This window comes from Anoplopoma fimbria, chromosome 1 (assembly GCF_027596085.1).
Source record: "Anoplopoma fimbria isolate UVic2021 breed Golden Eagle Sablefish chromosome 1, Afim_UVic_2022, whole genome shotgun sequence".
Taxonomy (NCBI): domain Eukaryota; kingdom Metazoa; phylum Chordata; class Actinopteri; order Perciformes; family Anoplopomatidae; genus Anoplopoma; species Anoplopoma fimbria.
Genome location: NC_072449.1, coordinates 28,207,040 through 28,224,802, shown reverse-complemented (window position 1 = coordinate 28,224,802; position 17,763 = coordinate 28,207,040). Strand labels below are relative to the sequence as shown.

At 42.0% G+C, this 17,763-nt stretch overlaps 1 protein-coding gene across 1 annotated transcript in view; it reads right to left on the bottom strand.

Annotated features, from left to right (window-relative positions):
• Positions 1 to 336: 336 nt before the first annotated feature.
• The window catches only part of prx (periaxin), a 39,069-nt gene continuing 21,642 nt past the window's right edge, over positions 337 to 17,763 (bottom strand). Inside the window, 17 exon segments of the mRNA XM_054596788.1 lie at positions 337 to 2,123; positions 2,126 to 2,167; positions 2,773 to 4,845; positions 4,948 to 5,175; positions 5,680 to 6,186; positions 6,286 to 6,567; positions 6,667 to 6,792; positions 6,893 to 7,501; positions 7,601 to 7,784; positions 7,786 to 7,951; positions 8,050 to 8,497; positions 8,602 to 9,234; positions 9,436 to 11,686; positions 11,834 to 12,762; positions 13,252 to 16,370; positions 16,664 to 16,905; positions 17,234 to 17,427. Coding sequence (XP_054452763.1) covers positions 1,882 to 2,123; positions 2,126 to 2,167; positions 2,773 to 4,845; positions 4,948 to 5,175; positions 5,680 to 6,186; positions 6,286 to 6,567; positions 6,667 to 6,792; positions 6,893 to 7,501; positions 7,601 to 7,784; positions 7,786 to 7,951; positions 8,050 to 8,497; positions 8,602 to 9,234; positions 9,436 to 11,686; positions 11,834 to 12,762; positions 13,252 to 16,370; positions 16,664 to 16,905; positions 17,234 to 17,427 — 12,275 coding nt within the window. The 3' untranslated portion in view covers positions 337 to 1,881.

Genomic DNA, 17,763 nt, shown 5'->3' with positions numbered 1-17,763 from the left:
TCAGTAACTATATCAAAATTGTAAAAATGCAAGATAATTATCATGAGATAATCAGAACTACAAGATACAAAGTTTCATTTTGTACTGTTCAAGTCAACGTTTTTATTAACTGTCTCATGACTTCCATACCGCTGCATGTTTTTAACTGAAGTGATTATAGATCTTTGCCTTTCCCCCAGTATGAGTTGCCACAACCTTGAGCCCTCTGTCACCATGCGAAGGATAAGTGGCTTTGTAGATAACAGATGGATTAATGAATAATTTAGGCTGAATGAGAGCCTCATTAAACACCAGTGAGTCCACTTTTAAACATCAGGAAACAATCTTTTGTGTGAATATCATTTTATTGATGTAACATCTTCAAAACATTCTCTCCAATGCTTTGACAAAAAAACTTGGCACTGAAACCCTAATAATCTAAAAGAAATTTGAAGACATGATTAAACCAGAAAGGTAAAAATCTCAATACACGTAGATACTACTCGGTGTGTGTCACCTTGGCATGTCACTACTGTCTACCCTGGCTTTTAAAAAAACTATTATCTGTTTGTCATCCAAAATACAGGCATGGTGTTAAAAGTTTTTAAAGAAAAAAAGTGTTGGAGGGGATTTGTCAGGATTTCTTCATGCATTTTATCCCAAGAGTCCTATCCATCTACCAACCAAGTAAAGTAAACCAAGTTAGGTGTTGATTATTTAATGCTTTACATCCACTTGAAAGGTAGATCTTTATTTTGAACCATCAGATGGTTGTATCCTGTGAAAGGGATGTCTTGTAATTAAATAGCTATGAGTGGTGTATACAATCAGTAGTTTCAAAACAACTTACTTTAAAAAGAAGAAACGCTGTTTGGTACGGTCATTTTTTTTGTTAAATTCCCCAACAGCACTAAATCCCCAAATATCGTCCAAGCTCGCTGTCAATGTTTGAAACTCAACATAGTTTACAGCTGAGTTTAAAAAAATCCGCCTCAGTCAAAAGGTGTACCTTGGAGCTTAAAGCCTCTATCATAAAATCTAGTGGCTTCTTTTTCTGTAGTACAGTAAAAACATCAATATAAAAAAGACTAGCAGCAAGTGGCCTACAGTAAATGATCGAGAGCAACCTGTAACCTGAAAGTCACAGATTTGATCCCCACAGCAGAAAAAGAGTCCAGTGTGTCCTGCCCACACTCACTGTGACTATCTCTGGGTAACAGCACCAGCAAAATGCTTAAAATATAAAACTATGGCAGCAAAGGAGAATAGCCTATAATCTCAAAAAGCTCACACTTTTTCTCCAAGACAAAAAAAATAGGATCAGAATCAGACCAAAAATATAATTTCTACTTGTTGAATATGAAAATAGTTACATTTCCGATCAAAGGGATACTGCTTAATAAAAGCATGATAATGTTGTATTTACAATAATATTACTCTGGCCTGTACTGTAGTGGTTCATAATGAATTATTTTAAACTAATCGTGGTCAAATCCATGATGCTGATGTGAGTAAATGACTCATTGCAGCGCATTTTGAACACACAAACAACAATAAATAATAAAGCAATGTGACATGTTTTACATTCAGAGTGAAAACTTTTAAACCAAACAAAGTCTGATAAATAATAACGACTAAACTCAAAATCTGTTACAAAAAATATCACATTTAAAATGCAAAAAGGAAGCATATATTACTCTGTTGCTTTAATAATGACAATACTGCTGATTGATGAAATTTCATTGTTTTTCATCACATTCATACCTCACCTATTAAAATATAAAATAAAGACTTTTACTTAATGAAGGTTTGCTACGTTGCAGGCTAAGCATACAAGAACACTGCAACCTTACCAAAGAAAAACAAAAAAAATCAAAAGACTTTTATGATATTACAGCATCCTCAGAACTTGAAATCCGACACCTGGTGAGTTGTTGTTGTGGTTGCAGAAGATTCACCTGCTCGCGTTTCGGTGGTAACCGTGTGTCGAGTGATTCTGGTGGTCTTGGTTACCATGGTAAGAGTTCCCTCCTCGGCGGAGGAGACTTGGTGCTCTTCAGACATTTCCTGGGTGGATAAGTCGAGCCCTGAGGTGTGGAGGCAGAAAGACCCTAAGACGTCGGCCTCACCTCCCATCTCCCCCTCCGCTGGGCCTGAGGAGAACCCTCTTGGGCTATTTGGAGGAAGCCTTGAGGCGGAGGAAAGGCAAACAAGCAGAGTAGAAGAAAAAGAAAAGGAGAAGAGGGGGGATAGGTGAAGAAATCAAGAGGGAAAAGAAACTTAGTCTTATGTAGCAGAGACAAAACAGAAGAATATATATTAATAATTTATAGAATAAACAAGCAAAACGCAACACAGGCAATACAACAAATATACATTACATCATCGGATGTATGATGCAAAATGCAGTGCATGCTGTATTAAATTATATGATAATGTGGTGAAATAATGACGCAAGTATCAACTATAAAACACACATACAAAGCTCATACATAATAATTACAATTATTATTAATCCTGGAAGATAACTGCAATTATTCACTGTCCCTGGTTAAATATTGCTCTTTAAAGTTCAGAGAAATAGACAAATAAGATAAAAAAGAGAGGCCGAAATCAATGCAGCAAAGGCTTGGATATACAGACTTTCAGTCTTTAATATGAGTCCTACACATCATTTAGTTTATGGCTTGAGTATATTCTTTGTAAGCAAGTAATCGAGTCTCAAGAATATTGTTAAAAGTCCATGTCAAATATTTAAAATGTCTTGTCATTTCAGTTTGAAGTTATTCTTACCTGTGGAGTGTGGCTTCATGGTGAACTTAGGGATCTTGAACCAGGGGGAAGACTCTCTTTCTTCAGACTCCCTGCTTTGGCTCTCGACCTCACTCCAAGCCTTGACCTTTGCTGAACTGAACTCCATGGTAGAACTAGCCGGGGACTCTGAGCTGTCCCTGTCCAGCATCTCTGTTCTGGCATGAGATGACACCACATCCTTTGAGAGCTCCTCACTAAAACCAAAGGCCATCTTGCCTGATATTACTTTAAGCCCTTTAGTGTCTTCCACTTGTCCTGGCGATGAATCCTTTTCCAGTTTCACACTCATTTCCGTGTCCTCCCCCTCCGCAGCCATCTTACCATAGGGAGAGGTTAACTCGACCTTTGGAAGTTTGATTTTGCCACTGACTGTCCCTTTACTGCCCTTGGAGCCCTTGTGAGGACTTGCATCTTTTTCACCGTTGAGACTTGAACTTGAACCTTCGCCCTTTAGACTAACATCAAACGACCCTGATTTGCCAGGAGAAAATGATACGGCAGCTGATTTATCCGTGGACCTCTCAAAACTTGGCTTCACTTTGACGTCCTCTTTTTCAGCCTCAGAGAGTTTCTCCTCTTCTAGGAGGTCTTTGCATGCAGCGGGCCCATCTGCTTGTGAAGGATTTACTAAGACAAAGACAGCTTTCTTTACTTTGGGGATTTTCGGGCCTTCATACTTGATTTCTTGCCCATAGATATTCATTCTTGCCTCAGGAGAGGAGATGGAGGGTAATGGGACGCCAAACTTAGGGATTTTGATTTTCTTGCCCTTTTCTGTTTTGTCCTCATCTTCATCTTGTGATGTACCAATATCAAACTCTATGTCTGGAATCCTGGGAACTTTGATGTCTGCTTTGGATGACAATAGGCCACACTCTCCTTCTGTCCCTAAGTCAGTTGAACCTTGTTTAGTTTTCAGACTAACACTTGGTAATGTAACCTCTGGCACTGGTATGTTAATACGATCTTTGTTCTCTTTATGTCCGTGGTGGGTTTCAACTTTAGCTTCATATTCGAATCTTTCTTTACCCTTGCATCTGTGTTTGGCCTGACCACCTAACTCCTCAGCACCACAGTTTTTGCAAATTTTTACTTCTGCTGTTACATCTCTGCCAGTTTTCTTTTTTGGCATTCCAATCCTGAATTTTGTTCCTTTGACTTTTTGCCCCTTTACTTTGCTGCTGGTTCCCGCTGTGTTGAGATCCAAGTCAGGTAGTTCAACTTTTTTCCTGTCCTTCTTGCCCTCTCCTCTATAAAGTCCTATATCAAGCTCCAGGTCTCCTTTTGGACCTTTGATATCTATTGTTGGCATCTTGAGTTTTAGAGCTTTGTGCTCTCCCTCAACATGCAGATCAGCTTCCCCATGTGCCTCTGTGTCTTGTTTAGGTTTACTTAGTGTCACATCGATGTCCAGATCTGGTGATGTGACTTGTGACACTTTTATTTTCCCTCCTGCCTCAATGGTTGGTAAGTTGATATCTGCTTCGCCTGATTTACTCTTCTGCAGTGATATACTTTCCTTTGGAAGTTTAACATGTGGCCCTTTGAACTTTCCTCCTGGGACTTCCATCTCTATAGCATGTGCTTCAATATCTTTACTTTTACCTTTAGGTAGTGAAATATCGACTTTTGGCATCTTGATATGTGGCAATTTGATGGTTCCTCCCTCTGACTCCATTTTCTCTTCTGGTATATCAATATTTGCTTTTCCTTTAGGGATAGAAATGTCAACATTAGGCATCTTGAACTGTCCCCCATCTGCCTTAATATCTACCTCTGGACCTTTTATTGAAGGTTTTCCTTTAGGAAGAGATATATCCACTTTTGGCATCTTGAACTTTCCTCCCTCATCCTTCATTTCAACTTTGGGACCTTCAGGTCTTCCTTTTGGCAGTGAAATGTCTACTGAGGGCATTGTCATCTGGGGCATTTTAGATATGCCCTCCTCAATTTCAAACTTTGATCCTTCAATTTTGCCAGATGTTCCTTTTGGTAGAGAGATGTCAAAATCTGGCATTTTCCAATGAGGCATTTTAAACTTGCCTTCAGCACCTCCCTCCATTTCCACCTTTGGACCTTTAATTTTCTCTTTAGGCAAAGAGATGTCAACATCTGGCATTTTCATATGAGGCATTTCAAATTTTCCTCGGGTACCTCCCTCTATTTCAACATCTGGACCTTCGATCTTTCCTTTAGACAGAGAGATGTTGACGTTGGGCATTTTCATGTGAGGCATTTTGAATTTCCCCCCAGTACCACCCTCCATTTCAACATCTGGACCTTCAATCTTTCCTTTGGGCAGAGATATGTCGACGTTGGGCATTTTCATGTGAGGCATTTTGAATTTCCCACCGGAACCTCCCTCCATTTCCACATCTGGACCTTCAATCTTTCCTTTGGGAAGTGAAATATCAACAGAGGGCTTGGTGAAATGTGGCATCTTGAATTTTCCACCTTCTCCTTGGATCTCCATCTCTGGTCCCTCAATCTTTCCTTTGGGCAGAGAGATGTCAACATCTGGCATTTTTATATGAGGCATTTTGAATTTACCTCTGGTACCTGCCTCCATTTCAACATCTGGACCATCAATCTTTCCTTTGGGAAGTGAAATATCAACAGAGGGCATGGTGACATGTGGCATCTTGATTTTTCCACCTTCTCCTTGGATCTCCATCTCTGGTCCCTCAATCTTTCCTTTGGGCAGAGAGATGTCAATGTTGGGCATTTTCATGTGTGGCATTTTGAATTTCCGTCCAGTACCCCCCTCCATTTCAGCATCTGGACCTTCAATCTTTCCTTTAGGCAGATCAATGTCAACATCTGGCATTTTTATATGAGGCATGTTGAATTTACCTCTTGTACCTGCCTCCATTTCAACATCTGGACCTTCGATCTTTCCTTTGGGCAGAGAGAAATCGATGTTCGGCATTTTCATGTGAGGCATTTTGAATTTCCCTCCGGTGCCTCCCTCCATTTCAACATCTGGACCTTCGATCTTTCCTTTGGGAAGTGAAATATCAACAGAGGGCATGGAGAAATGTGGCATCTTGAATTTACCACTTTCTCCTTTGATCTCCATCTCTGGTCCCTCAATCTTTCCTTTAGGCAGATCAATGTCAACATCTGGCATTTTTATATGAGGCATTTTGAATTTCCCTCCGGTACTTCCCTCCATTTTAACATCTGGACCTTCAATCTTTCCTTTGGGCAGAGAGAAATTGACGTTCGGCATTTTCATGTGAGGCATTTTGAATTTCCCTCTGGTGCCTCCCTCCATTTCAACATCTGGACCTTCGATCTTTCCTTTTGGCAGATCAATGTCAACATCTGGCATTTTCATGTGAGGCATTTTGAATTTCCCTCCGGTGCCTCCCTCCATTTCAACATCTGGACCTTCGATCTTTCCTTTGGGAAGTGAAATATCAACAGAGGGCATGGTGAAATGTGGCATCTTGAATTTTCCACCTTCTCCTTTGATCTCCATCTCTGGACCCTCAATCTTTCCTTTGGGCAGATTGATGTCAACATCTGGCATTTTCATTTGAGGCATTTTGAATTTCCCTCCAGAACCTCCCTCCATTTCAACATCTGGACCTTCGATCTTTCCTTTGGGCAGAGAAATGTCGATGTTGGGCATTTTCATGTGTGGCATTTTGAATTTCCCTCCGGTACCTCCCTCCATTTCAACATCTGGACCATCAATCTTTCCTTTGGGAAGTGAAATATCAACAGAGGGCATGGTGACATGTGGCATCTTGAATTTTCCACCTTCTCCTTTGATCTCCATATCTGGTCCCTCAATCTTTCCTTTAGGCAGATCAATGTCAACATCTGGCATTTTTATATGAGGCATTTTGAATTTCCCTCCAGAACCTCCCTCCATTTCAACATCTGGACCTTCAATCTTTCCTTTGGGCAGAGAAATGTCGATGTTGGGCATTTTCATGTGAGGCATTTTGAATTTCCCTCCGGTGCCTCCCTCCATTTCAACATCTGGACCTTCAATCTTTCCTTTGGGCAGAGAAATTCAACATTGGCATTTTTATATGAGGCATTTTGAATTTCCCTCCGGTACCTCCCTCCATTTCAACATCTGGACCTTCAATCTTTCCTTTGGGCAGATCAATGTCAACATCTGGCATTTTCATGTGAGGCATTTTGAATTTCCCTCCGGTGCCTCCCTCCATTTCAACATCTGGACCTTCGATCTTTCCTTTGGGAAGTGAAATATCAACAGAGGGCATGGAGAAATGTGGCATCCTGAATTTTCCACCTTCTCCTTTGATCTCCATCTCTGGACCCTCAATCTTTCCTTTGGGCAGATTGATGTCAATATCTGGCATTTTCATTTGAGGCATTTTGAATTTCCCTCCAGAACCTCCCTCCATTTCAACATCTGGACCTTCGATCTTTCCTTTGGGCAGAGAAATGTCGATGTTGGGCATTTTCATGTGTGGCATTTTGAATTTCCCTCCGGTACCTCCCTCCATTTCAACATCTGGACCTTCAATCTTTCCTTTGGGCAGAGAGAAATTGACGTTCGGCATTTTCATGTGAGGCATTTTGAATTTCCCTCCGGTGCCTCCCTCCATTTCAACATCTGGTCCCTCAATCTTTCCTTTTGGCAGATCAATGTCAACATCTGGCATTTTTATATGAGGCATTTTGAATTTCCCTCCAGAACCTCTCTCCATTTCAACATCTGGACCTTCAATCTTTCCTTTGGGAAGTGAAATATCAACAGAGGGCATGGTGAAATGTGGCATCCTGAATTTTCCACCTTCTCCTTTGATCTCCATCTCTGGACCCTCAATCTTTCCTTTGGGCAGATTGATGTCAACATCTGGCATTTTCATTTGAGGCATTTTGAATTTCCCTCCAGAACCTCCCTCCATTTCAACATCTGGACCTTCAATCTTTCCTTTGGGCAGAGAGAAATTGACGTTCGGCATTTTCATGTGAGGCATTTTGAATTTCCCTCCGGCATTTTCCGGTGCCTCCCTCCATTTCAACATCTGGTCCCTCAATCTTTCCTTTAGGCAGATCAATGTCAACATCTGGCATTTTTATATGAGGCATTTTGAATTTCCCTCCGGTACCTCCCTCCATTTCAACATCTGGACCTTCGATCTTTCCTTTGGGAAGTGAAATATCAACAGAGGGCATGGAGAAATGTGGCATTTGAATTTTCCACCTTCTCCTTTGATCTCCATCTCTGGTCCCTCAATCTTTCCTTTAGGCAGATCAATGTCAACATCTGGCATTTTTATGTGAGGCATTTTGAATTTCCCTCCGGTACCTCCCTCCATTTCAACATCTGGACCTTCAATCTTTCCTTTGGGCAGAGAGAAATCGATGTTCGGCATTTTCATGTGAGGCATTTTGAATTTCCCTCCGGTGCCTCCCTCCATTTCAACATCTGGACCTTCGATCTTTCCTTTGGGAAGTGAAATATCAACAGAGGGCATGGAGAAATGTGGCATCTTGAATTTTCCACCTTCTCCTTTGATCTCCATCTCTGGTCCCTCAATCTTTCCTTTGGGCAGATTGATGTCAACATCTGGCATTTTCATTTGAGGCATTTTGAATTTCCCTCCAGAACCTCCCTCCATTTCAACATCTGGACCTTCGATCTTTCCTTTGGGCAGAGAAATGTCGATGTTGGGCATTTTCATGTGTGGCATTTTGAATTTCCCTCCGGTACCTCCCTCCATTTCAACATCTGGACCTTCAATCTTTCCTTTGGGCAGAGAGAAATGTCAACATCTGGCATTTTTATGTGAGGCATTTTGAATTTCCCTCCGGTGCCTCCCTCCATTTCAACATCTGGTCCCTCAATCTTTCCTTTAGGCAGATCAATGTCAACATCTGGCATTTTTATATGAGGCATTTTGAATTTCCCTCCGGTGCCTCCCTCCATTTCAACATCTGGACCTTCGATCTTTCCTTTGGGAAGTGAAATATCAACAGAGGGCATGGAGAAATGTGGCATCCTGAATTTTCCACCTTCTCCTTTGATCTCCATCTCTGGACCCTCAATCTTTCCTTTGGGCAGATTGATGTCAACATCTGGCATTTTCATTTGAGGCATTTTGAATTTCCCTCCAGAACCTCCCTCCATTTCAACATCTGGACCTTCGATCTTTCCTTTGGGCAGAGAAATGTCGATGTTGGGCATTTTCATGTGTGGCATTTTGAATTTCCCTCCGGTACCTCCCTCCATTTCAACATCTGGACCTTCAATCTTTCCTTTGGGCAGAGAGAAATTGACGTTCGGCATTTTCATGTGAGGCATTTTGAATTTCCCTCCGGTGCCTCCCTCCATTTCAACATCTGGTCCCTCAATCTTTCCTTTTGGCAGATCAATGTCAACATCTGGCATTTTTATATGAGGCATTTTGAATTTCCCTCCGGTGCCTCCCTCCATTTCAACATCTGGACCTTCGATCTTTCCTTTGGGAAGTGAAATATCAACAGAGGGCATGGAGAAATGTGGCATCCTGAATTTTCCACCTTCTCCTTTGATCTCCATCTCTGGACCCTCAATCTTTCCTTTGGGCAGATTGATGTCAACATCTGGCATTTTCATTTGAGGCATTTTGAATTTCCCTCCAGAACCTCCCTCCATTTCAACATCTGGACCTTCAATCTTTCCTTTGGGCAGAGAAATGTCGATGTTGGGCATTTTCATGTGTGGCATTTTGAATTTCCCTCCGGTACCTCCCTCCATTTTAACATCTGGACCTTCAATCTTTCCTTTGGGCAGAGAGAAATTGACGTTCGGCATTTTCATGTGAGGCATTTTGAATTTCCCTCCGGTACCTCCCTCCATTTCAAGATCTGGACCTTCGATCTTTCCTTTGGGCAGAAATATGTGACCTTCAATGTCACCTGTTTTTCCTTTAGGAAGGGACAAGTCAATTTCAGGCATCTTGATGTCTGGCATCTTGAATTTTCCTCCTAGTCCATCAACTTTTGACTCATGCTTTACTCTTGGCAGGGACACATCCAGGTCCATTTTGGGAATGGAAATGTCAATTGTTGGCATTCCGGGAATCATTAGATTTCCCTCATAACTTCTGATATCAGCCTCTGAGACGTCAACCTCTGCTTTGGGGAGAAGAACCTCAGTCTCTGGTGTTTTAGCAGCTGGTAGTGACAGTTCAATAGAGGGCATCTTAACCTTGGTCTTAGACTCAACGTAACCACTTGGCTTCCTTAAATCTTTTTCTTTAGAGCCAAATCCTGGCATGGAGAACTTTGGTAGTTTTACAGAGACATCAGGTGCATGAAAGCCACCCTTCCCTTTGACATCGGCCTCCAGTTTAGCATCAACCTCTCCCTCTGGGAGTTGACCTTTTGGTGAGGATATTTTAAACTTGGGGAATTTTACTTTGTATTTAGATTTTTCGTCTGGGCTCTCAACACTGATTAGTGGTTTAGAAATGCCAATTCCCCCCTTTTTTGCTTTGACATCCACATCAGGACAAGACACAGATACATCTGTATGCTTTTTAAATACACCAAATGAGGGCATTTTTATTTTAGACTTTTTCACCTTGACTTTTACATCCCCATCAAACTCTACTGATGGTGCCCTAATCTCTCCTGCTGCATGTGGTGGGCAGAGGGAAATGTCTCCCTTGGGACCAGATACTGCCAAATCCCCACTCTTGGACTTTCCACCAAACCTAGGAAGAGAGAAACTTGGGACTTTGAGGGAGACATCAGGTATATCAAAGCTGCCCCCGGAAGAAGGCCTGCCTCCCTCTGCTTTGAGAAGCTCCACTTCCACATCGTCAGCTTTAGGTTTGGTGAGGCCAAAGTCTAGATCCACCCTTGGAGCTGAGATGTCGACTGTCGGTAGTTTGACAGAAGGAAGTTTGAGGGATGCATCTGGACCATCTACACCACCTGTCTCAATGCCTGCACCTTTAACTTTCAAATCGGCTGGATTAATATCTCTTTTGAGACCAGAAATCTTCAAATCTCCTGATGCTTCAGGTCCACTGGTGTCTACTTTAAGACTTTTGTCTTTCAGGCCAGAGTGAAGGCTGAGGTCAAGATCGAATTTGGGGAGATTAATGTCAAGACTTGGCATTTGGAGCCCACCACCTTTTTTACCAGATAGGTCAACTTTTGGCACTTCAAACCTTCCCTTTCCAGATGTTCCTTCAATATTGATATCCCCCTCCACTTTCCCCACTGGAACTGAAATGTCGACAGCTGGCAATGCAATCTCTCCTCCTTTCATCTCTGGTCCTTCCACTTTGACATTGCCTTCTGGCAGGTTCATCTTTGGAAGTGAAACGTCTAATTTTGGCATTTTGAATTGGCTTCCTTTTAACTCAGGACCCTCAATAATGAGGTCAGCATTTCCTTTGGGGAATGCAAGATCAATGTCTGGCATGTTGATTTTTCCTCCCTTTAGTTCAGGACCTTCGATATTCACATCAAGTCCTTTTGCTTTCATTTTAGGAAGAGAAATATCAACAGAGGGCATATGGAACTTGCCTCCTTTTCCGGCATGCCCTTCAATACCAATTTTTCCTCCTGCTTTTCCTTTGGGGATTGAAATATCAATGTCTGGCATCTCAATCTTCCCTCCCTTTATGTCTGGACCTTTAAGTTTTACATCACCCTCTGGGAGACTCACATCTGGCAATGCAATATCAAATTTGGGCATTTTATATTTACCCCCCTTCAACTCAGGACCCTCAATATCGAGGTCACCCTCAACTTTTCCTCCTGAGAGTGAAATGTCCCCTTTAAGTTCAGGTCCTTCAACATCAACGTCAACTCCTTTGGCTGTTATTTTAGGAAGAGAGCTATCAACCGAAGGCATATGAAACTTGCCTCCTTTACTCACTTGTCCCTCAATGTCAATATCTCCCTTTACTTTTCCTTTAGGGAGTGAAATATCAACTGTTGGCATTTCCACATTGCCCTCTGGCAGGTTCATCTTTGGAAGTGAAACGTCAAATTTGGGCATTTTAAATCTTCCTCCTTTTACTTCAGGACCCTTAATACTGAGGTCAGCGTCAGCCTTTCCTTTAGGGAGTGAAAGGTCAATGTCTGGCATGTTGAATTTTCCTCCCTTGATGTCTATGCCTTTTGCATGGACATCACCTTCTGGGTGACTCACTTTTGGTAAAGACACATCAAATTTTGGCATTTTAAATTTGCTCCCCTTCACCTCAGGACATTCAACATCGAGGTCGCCCTCAACTTTTCCTTTGGGGAGTGAAATGTTAACAGTCGGCAAGTTAAACTTTCCTCCTTTAACATCAGGACCTTCAGGGCTGATATCTACTTCTGGAGATGTGATTTTAGGAAGTGACATGTCACCTTTGATGCTTTGGGAAGTGAAATGTCAACGGACCTTTCCTCCATTTTGAATTTTAGGTCCTCGAATATCAACATCAACTCCCTTTGCTTTGATTTTAGGAATTGAGATATCAACAGAGGGCATGTGAAACTTGCTTCCTTTGCCAGCATGTCCTTCAATTTTTCCTCCTGCTTTTCCTTTGGGGATTGAAATATCAATGTCTGGCATCTCAATCTTCCCTCCCTTTATGTCTGGACTTTTAAGTTTTACATCAGCCTCTGGGAGACTCACATCTGGCAATGCGACATCAAATTTGGGCATTTTATATTTACCCCCCTTCAACTCAGGACCCTCAATATTGAGGTCACCCTCAACTTTTCCTTCTGGGAGTGAAATGTCCCCTTTAAGTCCAGGTCCTTCAACATCAACATCAACTCCTTTGGCTGTTATTTTAGGAAGAGAGCTATCAACCGAAGGCATATGAAACTTGCCTCCTTTACTCACTTGTCCCTTAATGTCAATATCTCCCTTTACTTTTCCTTTGGGGAGTGAAATATCAATTGTTGGCATTTCCACATTGCCCTCTGGCAGGTTCATCTTTGGAAGTGAAACGTCAAATTTGGGCATTTTAAATCTTCCTCCTTTTACTTCAGGACCCTTAATACTGAGGTCAGCGTCAGCCTTTCCTTTAGGGAGTGAAAGGTCAATGTCTGGCATGTTGAATTTTCCTCCCTTGATATCAGGGCCCTTTATTTTTACATCACCCTCTGGAAGACTCACGTTTGGTGAAGACACATCAAACTTTGGCATTTTAAATTTGCTCCCCTTCACTTCAGGACATTCAACATCAAGGTCACCCTCAACTTTTCCTTTGGGGAGTGGAATGTCAACAGTTGGCAAATTAAACTTTCCTCCTTTAACATCAGGACCTTGAAGGTTAATATCTACTTCTGGAGATGTGATTTTTGGGAGTGACATGTCACCTTTGACTTCAGGTCCTTGAATATCAACATCAAATCCCTTTGCTTTAATTTTAGGAAGAGAGATATCAACTGAGGGCATGTGAAACTTGCCTCCCTTACCCCCACATCTGTCAATGTCAGCATCTCCCGCTATTCTGAATTTGACACCTTTTACCTCAGGACCCTCAATACTGAGGTCAGCTTTTCCTTTGGGGAGTGACAGGTCAATGTCTGGCATGTTGATTTTTCCTCCCTTAAATTCAGGACCTTTGACTTTTCCTTTAGGAAGTCCAATATCATAGGATTGTATTTCAATATTCCCATCTTTTCCAGTGTAAATGTCAATATTAATGTCTCCCTGTGCTTTTCCTTTAGGAAGCGAGAGGTCAATTTTCGGCATTTCAAATTTCAAACCTTTAACTTTCGGCCCTTGAAAATGTACATCTCCTTCAGGGAATTTTGCTGCAGGGAGGGCGATGTCTACAGACGGCAGGTTGAATTTGTCTCCTTTTCCTTCACCTTCGACATTGATCTCACCCTCTAATGACCCTTGTGGGGTTGAGATGTCAATAGTCGGCATTTTAATTTCCCCACCTTTGATTTGTGGTCCCTTGATGTTGATGTCACCTCGCTTTGATTTCATTTTAGGGAGAGAAACATCAATTGAAGGCATATGAAAATGCCCTCCTTTACCTTTAGTTTCTAAGTCACCCTCTACTTTCCCCTTTGGAAGAGAGATATCAATTGAGGGGCCCTCAAGGCCAATATTTCCTTCTGGCATCTTCATCTTTGGTAGCGATACATCAAATGTAGGCATCTTAAACTTGCCTCCCTTTCCTGTGGGTCCCTCAATATCTATCTTACCCTCTCCTTTTCCTTTTGGAAGAGAGATGTCAACTGTAGGCAGTTCAGCTTCAACATCAATGTCACCCCCCATTGATTTGATCTTTGGTCGTGACACATCAAAAGAAGGCATCTGAAACTTTCCACCTTTGGCTCCAGGACCTTCAATCTTTACCTCCCCCTCTGGTGATTTCATAGCAGGAAGAGAGATGTCGACTGACGGCATGTTGATCTTTGCTCCACCTTTGGCTTCAGGTCCTTCAATATCCAGCTCTCCCTCCTTGGTTTTCATCTTTGGAAGTGAGATGTCAAAAGTTGGCATCTTGAACCTGGCACCGCTACCACCACTGCCCTCAAGCTCCATGTTGCCCTCTATGTTTGCCTTGGGGAGTGAAATGTCAACATTTGGAAGTTCGGGGTATTCTAGCTTCACATCTCCTTCAGGTAGCTTCATTTTTGGGAGAGAAATGTCTAAAGAGGGCATTTTGAATTTGCCTTCTTTCAATTCACTGCCATCAATGTTCAAATCTCCCTCTATGTTTCCTTGGAGAGCAGAGATATCGACATTAGGCATCCTGATCTTCCCACCTTTGTTTTTAGGTCCCTCCAAAACAACCTCTCCCTCAGGCAACTTCATTTTTGGAAGAGTTATATTATATGATGGCATTTTAAACTTGCCACCTTGTCCCTCAAAGTCAACCTCACCCTTGGATTTACCTTTTGGTAGAGAAATGTCTACTGATGGCACCTCAATTTTCCCTCCTTTTATCTCATGTCCTTGTAAATCAACCTTAATCTCAGATGTCCCCATTTTAGGGAGTTTGACGTCAAGTGAGGGCATTTTGAGCTTCCCTCCTTTTACAGATGCATCTTTTTCAATGTCACTCTCCATCTTTCCTTTGGGCATTGATATATCAAAAGAAGGCATCTGAATCTTACCCCCACCCTCAAGCTCTGGTGACTCTATGTTCATGTGTCCCTCTGGTTGTTTCAGCTTCGGTAGAGAAACATCAAAGGTAGGCATTTTGAATTTTCCTCCTTTCCCTGCAGTCCCTTCTAATTCAATGTGTCCTTGCATTTTGCCTTTGGGCAGAGAAATGTCAAGTGTGGGCATTTCAAATTGACCCCCTTTCACTTCAGGGCTTTTGATGTCAACCTCCATCTCACCTGTCTTCATTTTAGGGAGAGAGATGTCAAACGATGGTAACTGAAATTTTCCTCCTCCTCCAATATCAGTTGTTCCTGCTTTGCCTTTGGGAAGAGTCAGGTCTACTTTGGGTAACTTGAAACCTTCTCCTTTCATATTTACTTCTCCTTCTGGTGACTTAATCTTTGGAAGAGATATGTCAAACTCAGGCAATTGGAACTTCCCATCTCCACCAACATAATAATCCATATCCACATCTCCACCCTCTGTTTTCACCTTTGGGAGAGAGACGTCTACAGAAGGTAGATTTAATTTCCCTCCACCTTCTGGACCTTCAATATCACCTTTGGATGATCCAATATTTGGCAATGAGATATCAACCTTTGGCATAGAGATTTTGGGCCCTTTGAAAGTGCCCTCAACCTCATCAGGAATTCGGCGTCTGGTGTCCAATTCCAAATCAACATCAGGCACAGAGATGGCAAAGGCAGACATGTTGATTGCTGTCTTCCCAGCTCCTTCAAACTCTGGGTGTGCAGCTTCCACGTCAGACTTTCCGGTCACTTTTGGTATAGAAATATCAATAGAAGGCATTTGAATAGATGCAGCTTTTCCTGAGAGATCGACTTCCTTCTTCTGTTTGGTGATATTTGCCTCAGGGAGATCAATCTCACAACCTCCTTTGATTTCTACTTTTGGAGGCGTTATGTCAGCGTGAGGCAATTTCATTCCTTTGGTTTTAACCTTGATGCCACCATCTATCTCATCCGAATGACGTGAGAGTCTAACTTTGGGCAATTTCAACTTCGGCATTCTTAACTTTGCATCTCCTTTGCCTACGTCTACATCCACTTTTCCCACAGCTGCCTCTGCATCAGCTCCTCCTTTGATGTTGATTTTAGGAGCTTTGATTTCTGCCTTTCCCTTCACAGCGGGCAAAGATGCCTCAGCTTTTCCTGAAGGGAGTGCAAACTCCACATCAGGAGCATTAATCTTAACCCCTGCCTTCTCCATGTCCGTGTTTTTATCACCACACAAACTGAACTCCAATGATGGTTGCTGGATGTTCACACCCGGAGGCTTCAGCTCCACAGATCCAGTTTCCAACACTGAGCCTGACTTTGTGTGTTTTGTCTTAGGAAATGTGATTCCAAACTTGTGTCCTTTTCCTTTGGTTTTTACTTTAGCTCCAGTTATCTCAGGTGCAGAGATATTCACCTGTCCCTCGAGTCGTCCCGTTTCCACTTTTCCTCCTGTGTCTTCTCCAGCACAACCCTTTGTTTTCATGTGAGGAAACCTGAGAGAACCATGTAAAAAAGGAGGAAGAGATGAAAAAAAAACATTATGACGTCGCCAAAAAGATACATCAATTATTCTTAAATTCCTTGTAAAGAATCCTTAATCAAAAAAAAAAACGTCTCAGGTAATGTCTTTTAAATGCAGTCAGTAATAGTAGTGTAATACAGTGTTCTTTACCCTCATAATGTTCCTCGACATACCTCTTCACATGTTGCTCAGTCAGCACAGCAGGTAATTGTGACCATTTCAACATGAAAAGTAAACAAAGAAAGGACACAAAAAAAGGCCAACCTGATCCTCCTCTTTGCCTTCTCCACGGCGGCTGCTCCTCCTGCTTCTTCTGCTTCATCCTTTGCGCTCTTCCTCTGTTTGAATTTTGGGAGCGAGAACTCCACGTCTACGTCACTCATCTCCGGCCTTGGGGGTGTTCCCTCTATCACCAGCTCCTCTCTGCGCTTCTCCTTCAGCCTCTTCAGACCAAAACGACCACCTCTCTTCTTCTTGGCCTTGAACGGTTTGCTGCCCTTCACACTCTGAAAAACACATGAATGACAAGAGGGTTAGTCAAAGGCCTGAAAATTGATTTGGTACTATCTGTTGAGCTGCTGTCTTTATGAAGCTTGATCAATTGAACAATTGAAAGTGTTTGGAAACCATGAATATGTTTTAAATTCAATTTGAGGCTCTAAACTGTTGGACTTAATGTTTACATTAATTATAAGCATTTGGATTTAGTAATTTAGTTTGCAAGTTGCAACAAAACCCTGTGAAAGTATTTCAGACTTATGACCTTTATCTTAAACAACACAATTCAGTTGAGAGACTGCATACCACATAGAAATATAGATTACATTTGATTACCATTTTGGCCATCTTGGCTTTGGGACCCTTGACCTCCACACTTGGAACTCGAGGCCGCACGTAGACTTCTGCTTCAGGGATGGTCCTCCTCAGCTGGAAGCTGACCTTATACGGCTCTGCACACTGAAGGATCTTGAGAGCGTCTTCATACTTCACGTTGTCAAAGTAGACCTTGGCACTCAGCAGCTGGTCACCTTCACACGGAGAGCATTATGAATTAGTATGTCCAGTGTTCAAACCTGTCAAAGTAATTTATGAAACTGGGGGTTGGGGTCAAAAATCTATTTTCTAAACTCAATCTGATGTATATTTGGTGGAAAAGTAACTACTTTTTATCAAGTATTGTACTTTTACAGTTAAGAGGCAAATATTGTACTTTTTACACAACTACTTGTTACTACTTGTTACTACGTTATTTTGTGGATTGGCGGTATTCTGAGGTAATACAGACTGGACATTTTCAACCAGAGAGAACAGCAGAACACACAGCCTGATGTCACCCTTTAAGAGTAATGAATATGGGCAAAAGC